Raw genomic sequence first — 8,123 nt, 5'->3', positions numbered from 1 at the left:
GAAGGAGAAGTGAAGAGGAATAAAAAGAGTAGAAATGATTAAAAAAACAAACAAACCTGAAGTATTCTTCTAGAGCTCAAGAAACAATCTGACAAGTTTGTAACATTTCACTGAAACCAGAAGCAGAATCATACTGGACTGAAGTCTCTATCAGGCCCTTAAAACATCTGTAGCTTCGTTTAAACTGACTAGGGTGAAATACATCAGCTTACGGAAAATGGGGAGATCTTCCAGGAGTTGGCCAGTGTTCTAGGTGATGGGTGCTGATGAGCAATTCCCTTAAACAGCTGATTTACTGCCAGCAGAGAAAAACACTGGAAGCGCATCCAAAAACTCATTAGCAATTGAGATTACAAGGGTAGCCATTCTGTCCACCTTCTCCTCCCTTACCAAGGAGGTGACCCTGTTCTTGGCAACCATAAAGGCCACAGAAGAGCCCTTCCTTCCCTAAACCCTTTTCTTTTGCCCAAGAGTTTCTATAAAATCTGCCTTACTCTGTTTTCCAATCGTTTTCTCTCTCACTCGTTTTCTTTCTTTCTCTCCTTCCTTCCCTCCCGGCTTGTCGCAAGCGAGACAAAGTCAGGCACAGGCGGCGGGCCCATGTATTCGCTGACACCATCTGCCACCTGAGATTCATCGCCACTTTCCACCTCCCGGAGGTGAGAGGGGCGGGAGGCCAAGGACACGCAGAGCTTGTGTGACCCACTTTTTAGGAAACTTTCAGTTGGTCGCAACCCTTCCCCCACCCGAAACTCTTCAATCATCCATCAAGCCAGAAAAGCCAGAAAAGCGATCTCTGCCTATCCTTGGAGTTGGAAAAGAGGCGAAGCAAGAAAAAACAAGAGGTTCGCCCCATTCCTTTCCCCCACCGCCCAGCAGCGGCGGGCGCAGAGCAGCGGTGCGGCCAGAAGGGGCCGCTCTGCGCTCATAGCAGCGGCCCTACCGCCGCCGTCCGCACCTCCCACGGCCGGGCTGGCCCAGCCCCGCCAAGTTCCAACAGCCCCTAGTCGAGCGAGCGCCGGGAACGAGCACCGCCCGGGCAGAAGCACACGGCGCAGACCAGCCAGACTGAGGCGCGCGGCGGGAAGGCTCCGGCGAAACTCTCACCAGCCGGGGACTTTGGAAACAAGCGAGCGAGCGGTCCCCGCGCGCGCGAGTCCACAAGTGAGCGCTTAGCTCACCTGTTTCTGCCGCGCCACCGCCTTCCCACCCCTCGGACCCTCGCCTCCCGGGTTGCCGGCCCGCTCCCGCAATGAATCCGGCACTGGGCAACCAGACCGACGTGGCCGGCCTGTTCCTGGCCAACAGCAGCGAGGCGCTGGAGCGCGCCATGCGCTGCTGCACCCAGGCGTCCGTGGTGACCGACGACGGCTTCGCGGAGGGCGGCCCGGACGAGCGCAGCCTGTATATCATGCGCGTGGTTCAGATCGCCGTCATGTGCGTGCTCTCGCTCACCGTGGTCTTCGGCATCTTCTTCCTGGGCTGCAACCTTCTCATCAAGTCCGAGGGCATGATCAATTTCCTGGTGAAGGACCGGAGACCGTCTAAGGAGGTGGAGGCGGTGGTCGTGGGGCCCTACTGACCGGCCCCCGGCCCCCGCGGCAGCCGCCCTTCGCCTCCCCACTTCACCAGCCCGGCCGCGCCCCCTCACCATGCGAGACTGGGCGAAGCAAACCTGTCGGAGTCAGTTTTTTTCTCTCGACTTCTGCCTTTCGGGATGAAGCGAGCCCGTTTATCGCTCGCCCTCTGAAAGTCCCCAGGCCTGGCAGTAGAAGAGAGTCCTGACTCTGGACTCAGCAGCAAGTGGCAAGAGAAGGCGATTAGGGCGCAGAACTTTGGAAGCTGCCGCTAGCGCAGAATGCGGGGACACCGACCCAGGCCAAGGCCCCTTTCCACCCGCAGGTGACCAAGCTCGGGGGGGCAGGTGGAGAGGGCGAGCAGGCGGAGACCAACGGCACCTATTGCCTGGTGACCGGAAAAGTGACCCGCATATATTCCACTTAACCGAACTAACGGGGACACGCAAACCGTGTCCGGGTTCGCGCCCATTCCCTCCCGCTCCTTGCACCCCTGGCAGGACAGGCGATAAATACCCTTGATTGATTGTAACGTGCCGTTTTAAGGGATTTTGTGTTTGTTTGCTTGAATACAAGTATTTGATAAGTCTTTTTCCGCCCTAGTGGCCTGTTTCCCTGCCTGGGGGTTAGAGTTTTGTGTTAGGGGAAGGGGTGGGGGGAAGGGGAGCCTGCGAATGTGAATGGGGTGTTGTTTCTTTTATTGCATTTCCAACTGGGTCTTTGGGAGGGGGGGAGAGGGAAGGGGGCGGGACTGGCACTCCAGCTGGCCCCGAGGCAAAGATCCGGGATAGAACTCCTAGCTCGTGACTGCACGGTTGACACCACAAAAGTGCTCTTGACATTGGTGACACCGTTTTGACTTTTTTTCTCCTTATTTAAAATTTCCTTAATAAATGCAACGTTTAAGTGTTTTTTTTCCTGGCCTCCTGGTGATCATTCTACGCTCCGGGCAGAAGGGAACGGGCGACGCTGAGGGGTCAGGTTACCAGTCCGAGGTGGAATTCGCTTTGGCAAGCTGCGATTCAACTCGTGGATCCTACGCAGGCACGAGGCGGGGAGCCAGACAGAGAGGCCCAGGGACGAGTGCCCTGGGCAAGCCTCTGGGCCTGGAGCCGTCCTGGAGGCAGCATCCTTTGTTTTCCCTTTCAGTCAGTATTTTATATTTCATTTAGGCTCAGCGCTCCAAGCCAGGCGAGAAACGGGAGGCCCCCGCGGGAAGATTACACTTCCGTGCAGGGCTCCGGTGGGAACACAGGGTTACACCGCTAATGAAAGGAAGAGACGGCTTGGCTAGGCTTCAGGGAGGGCATCTTCTCCTGACCAACGTCAGCAAGCAGGCGTCAGGATCCTGATCAAAAAAAAAAAAAAAAAAAGACCAGGAAATGTAGTTCCTAAAGTACAGAGTGACAGAGTGACGCTGATTCTCCCCGGCGTACACCATTGTTACTAAAAACAAGACGTGTATTGTCTTTGTCATATTACATTTTATATCTGAAGGGCGAAAGTAAAAGATAAACGCGACCTGGGTAATCAGTCCCAGGTCCAGCCAAAAGGTTCAGAGGAGTTAACCGAGGTTCTGAATGTCAGAGATGTGTGTAACCCAAACTTGGAAGTTGGCCGGAGAGGAGCTATAGATGGTCTTTGGGCTCAGAAATTGAAGGGGATTTGAAAAGAAAACCCTGGAAAACTGTGAATGTGAAAATAACCCAAAGGATACAATAGCTTCGAGCTGAAACTTGACAACAGTTTTTGAGCAGTTTGTTTTTACACCTGGGGTAGGAGCCTAAATATTTTCGAGAATATAAAGAATCCTCTACTATGGTATAGTAATTAAAGGCTTCACTGTAGCAGATACAAGGTAGACTAAAATTAAAAAAAAAAGAAAGAAAGAAATGTCCTATTTAATTGAGAAGAGGCAAAACTGGTATAAACAGTGTAAGTGTCTGAATGGTTGGGATCAAATGTTTGTGTCCCTTAACATCCTGTCCACTCAGGTATCTGTTTCACTTCCAAAGTAAATCTTTGTCTATGTCAGGATATGACATAGAATTTTTTTTTTTTTGAATGCTAATAGATATTAGGCTTGAAAAAAAAAGGATTTTGAAGTTTTGCCTATTGTTCCTGTATATACAGCAGGTAAGCATTTGCTTGTTTTCTTCTGTCTGGGCAGGGGAGCAAGGGCAGCATGTAGTCAAGAGTGAGTCATGGAGGGCACTTTACTTTGTTAATGAGTAAGATAGGAAATGGAGACTTTCTGTTCTGTAGCTAGTTTCTGTGGCACCAAGTTAATCTGCTGTCTCCATGTTTCAAAGAAAGCAGAACAACCAGTTCACTCAGGGACAAACCAGACATTTAAAATTACACTCAGTGTGGAAACTGATTTGGGATCAAAAACCAACCTACCAAGATTCCTATCAAGAGTGTGTAGGAATCTTCCACTGTACTCTGCTGTGTACAAGTTATTTGCTTATAGTGAGTTTCAGGCACAGAAAGGTCTCAACCTGCAGGTCAATTTGCATTTGTATTGAAGAGCTCTTTCTATTTAAAGTCAAATTCCTGAAAATTGTGGGGGTGGGGAGGAAGCTGCCACGCCCCCTACTATTCTCTCCTCTACTAATGCTCTTAAATGTCTGCTATCACTATGATCCTTCTCCATACTTTTTCCTCTTAATACTTCTTCACAGCACTTTCCTCTTCCTTGCATCTCAAAGGCAAAATTTATCATTTTTCCTTAACTATCCAGATTTATTCTCTTAACCACCAGAAACTGTGATAGTCGACAAATCAGAACCTGCAAAATTTAGCCCTTAAATAGAAAAGTTATGTGAACAGAGTTCTGTAATCCATGATCTATGCATTATAGGTAAATGCACATGATCTGAAAATATCATAGCCCTGGGGACCATTTCCTGCCAACAGCTCCTCTCTACAGCCTTTAGATCCATTTGTTACTTAGATGCCAAGTAATTCTGGTTTTTATAGATGAGGCAATGTGTGCAAGAAGCTTTTTACACTCCCTATTCCCCGATGGCCACACGGCAACCACTTTCTCAGGCCCCACACCACTCCCTGTCTTTCTCTGCCTTTGATTGTCTTTTATCTTGATCCTAACAAATGCATTAAATGAAACTTTTAAATCCTGCCTAGAGTTTATGGGGCATTGATCCTTTCTTACAGGTGTGCTGCAAGGAAAGTAAGTTTAAAAGTCACTCTCTGAGTTTCATAGAAGAAAACAATGTCGGACTTAAGAGACTGGGAATTGGGAGGGATAGATGCACACAGGCAGATTTTATCATCCCACACACTTAGGTCCACCATGTGGTCAGTAATTAGTGGGAAGTCCTGAGAGAGAGGCAGAAAGATGGCTTCCTGTAAAAACTCGCTGGCTCTGGCAGATGGTCCATGGGGAGGCATCTGATACTTTCTGAAACCCTTCTGGAAATACAGCAGAAAGAGGAAGAGGATTTTGTGAGACACAGCAAGTGGATTAACAGGGTTGTAACCCCTCTCAGGCTGTGCAGACAGCTGCAGATGCCCCCGAGCCTAATTGGGTGGCCACTACTTAAGTAGCTTGCTGCTGCTGTTGCTGTTGCTTCAGTCGTGTCCGACTCTGTGACCCCATAGACGGAAGCCCACCAAGCTCCCCCGTCCCTGGGATTCTCCAGGCAAGAACACTGGAGTGGGTTGCCATTTCCTTCTCCAATGCATGAAAGTGGAAAGTGAAAGAGAAGTCACTCAGTCGTGTCCGACTCTTAGCGACCCCATGGACTGCAGCCCACCAGGCTCCTCTGTCCGTGGGATTTTCCAGGCAAGAGTACTGGAGTGGGGTGCCATTGCCTTCTCCGACCTAAGTAGCTTAGCCAATTGTTAATAAATGTTATTTTTCTTAAGATTGTTGTTATGACTCTTCCCACTTTCTCTGAAAATGTATAAGGACTTGAGTGTTGAACCACTTTAGGCCTGCTTGAGGGAAGTCTAAGCATAACATCACATTATTGTGTTAAGTCTGAGACATGGTGGCTGGTGATGGATGATCCCTGCGCCTGTTTTCTGATTTTCAAGCCACCCTGGCTTCTCAAGGGATCCTCAGTCCTGTTATGTCTTCTTACACTAATTCTGAGTGAGGGAGGAAAAGGCACACTGGACGATGATGTAAGAAATTTTGCTTTTGGTCTCTAAGTAACTGAGAGCCATCAGCCCTAAAATGAGGAAAATGTGTTCTAAAAGGACATTCTTATTCTATGATTCTATTGAATTAATTTGTTTACTATTCCCATGTCTCTTAATGTGTTTCTCAGCTCACTTCAATAAGTATCTTAGAAATCTATTTTGTCTTTCCAATCTTGTTCTTTTAGGTAGGAGACACCCTCCCCCTAAAGTCCAGTGCTCCTCAACACGGGATGTTATTTACAACAGCCAAAGCAAAATATCAGACACCTAGCCAGGCCTAGGTAGAGAGCAGTTTCTATGCTGACAGGTTACACATAATCTAACTCGTGCCTTAAATATCCCAGATCTCTGTGTTCTCACTGGAGGAAGCAATGAAAGGAAAGTCCAGTGAATTGGGGAGCATGTGATTAGCAAGTGGTTCCTTTAACTCTGTATACACTTAGACTAATGTGCATTTTTGTTTGCAGAAACTTTCGGGTGTTCAAAGACTAATTAACAGCCACTTTTTCTCCTCAAAGCATTTTTCCCTTTGAGCTTGTGCAAGAGCACACAACAGCTGTTCGGCATGCAGTTTAAAGCCTTCCTTAGCCCTGGCTTATTAGACTTGTCACTTTGGGGGTTGCAATGCCAGGAAATGATTCCAGTGTTCAGTTTGTTCTGTAAGACTCAAACCTCTTTTGAAAGCCCACTGAAGCAGTAAGTCTACAGTAATACCCCAAACAGGAATCCGTAAATCTCTCACCCACCTGCCACATCCCATTTAGATATGTGCACGATAGCGCAATAGGATGTTTTCAAGTCCACTCAAACAGTAGTAGTTGTTTCCTAATGTCTGAACTTAAAGGCTCAATGGTTAACTGCTTCCTTGGCCAACATCACTCTGTCCTTCTTTCCAGATATTTTTGTATTGTTTAAATGCTTAAACTGTTTAAGAGTCCAGGATTAATTGTATAGCATTAGCTTAGATTTTGAAAATTCATGAAAAAGTCAAAGTATGTAATATTATCAGCAAGTCATGTAACATATCTGGTGATCACAACAGAATAGTCTAAAATTATTACTTGTATTTGAGAAATTCAGAATATATCAGAGGAGAGTTTCTACAAGGACTATTATTGTAGGGGTAAGTAAATGCATTTAAAAATACACCTCAGATTGCAGACAAGTGGCTTACTTCCAACTCAGATAACAACACATAGTAAATGAGAGTAAATAAGTTACATTTTCATTTATTTGACTATATATATTTTGAAGGGGTTATGGGTAAATAGTTTCCTTTTCTAAATACATGTAAGTGCTCAGTTGCTGAAATATTTCTGAGTGGGTAGATGCAGGCACAGAGTGATCAATATATAGAAGGTCAAACCATCTGTGATTATGTTGGAACGAAACTCTGCCCTGCCCCCATTTTAAAACTGATTTCCATCACATAGTAATATTTTCTGAGCTTATAATTCAAACAATTAGCATTTGTCAAGCACCCAAGTGTATGTGGTACGTTACAACTTCTTACTAAAAAAATGAACTGTTTTCTGCTTATTTGACTCATGAAGCACAGGCAAAGATAAATACACATAAAGGAAGGCATATAATCTGCCCAAAGAGTCAAACAATAAAGAAACTGTTTCTGTTTACTACTTCTGAGGTCATAGTGATATAAATATACATACCTAATTATGCTATAGCCTGTGCCCTGATATGGTTAATTACAGGGAGACAGAGTCACAGTTTTTCTTACCCTACTGTCACAAATTCCTCTCTCATTATGTACTTCTTCCCTCCCCCACATCTAAAGATATACTGCCTTGAAAGTCATTGATTTTTATCAGCCCAAGACTCCAGATGTCTGATTGCTTTGGAAAAGAATCCCTCTGGGATCCAGAATGTCTCTTTGGCTTTATTTTCCTATAAATTGAGCAGGATCAAGTAGTTCATATTCTAAATAGTATTGATTAGGCAGGCATGCATGCACACACTCACATACTCTGTGTTTCTTGTATTGTATACCAATGAAAACACATCCATTTCACTACAGACTAAATTGAAATATCACATATTCTCCACTTCTTTGTTTAACACTATTTATAAACCAATGCACAGAAAAAGTTGCAAAGAAATACATCCAAAATGTCCAGTAAATAAAGATTTATAGGAGGTGCCTGGAGTCTTACAATACATCTATATCTTGAGACATACGGTTCAATCTTCATCTAAGAAATGGAAAGAAAAAGAGGCTAAATCCTCAAGAGACAGAAAAGTCAAAGATTATATATTGTGAAGGCTTGAAAATCTTTAAAAGCTAAGCTAAGAGAAATGAGACGAGACCCTAAATTTGAAGAAGATCAATGAAAACGAAAAGAACCTATCAAGTCTCTA

At 45.6% G+C, this 8,123-nt stretch overlaps 1 protein-coding gene across 1 annotated transcript; it reads left to right on the top strand.

Moving 5' to 3' along the window:
- The first annotated feature begins 501 nt into the window (after positions 1-501).
- On the top strand, positions 502-2,216 carry RPRM (reprimo, TP53 dependent G2 arrest mediator homolog). Its single transcript, XM_005911127.3, has one exon. It carries the CDS (start codon positions 1,253-1,255, stop codon positions 1,580-1,582), a length of 330 nt encoding a protein of 109 aa, XP_005911189.1. The 5' UTR covers positions 502-1,252; the 3' UTR covers positions 1,583-2,216.
- The last annotated feature ends 5,907 nt before the right edge of the window (positions 2,217-8,123 follow it).

The sequence above is a fragment of the Bos mutus genome, chromosome 2 (genome assembly GCF_027580195.1).
Source record: "Bos mutus isolate GX-2022 chromosome 2, NWIPB_WYAK_1.1, whole genome shotgun sequence".
NCBI lineage: Eukaryota > Metazoa > Chordata > Mammalia > Artiodactyla > Bovidae > Bos > Bos mutus.
Note: the sequence above shows the minus strand (reverse complement) of the source record. Positions and strands in the feature narration are given on the sequence as shown.

Coding starts and splice junctions, on each gene's coding strand:
- RPRM (XM_005911127.3), top strand. CDS start 1,253: ATGAATCCGGCACTGGGCAACCAGACCGACGTGGCCGGCCTGTTCCTG.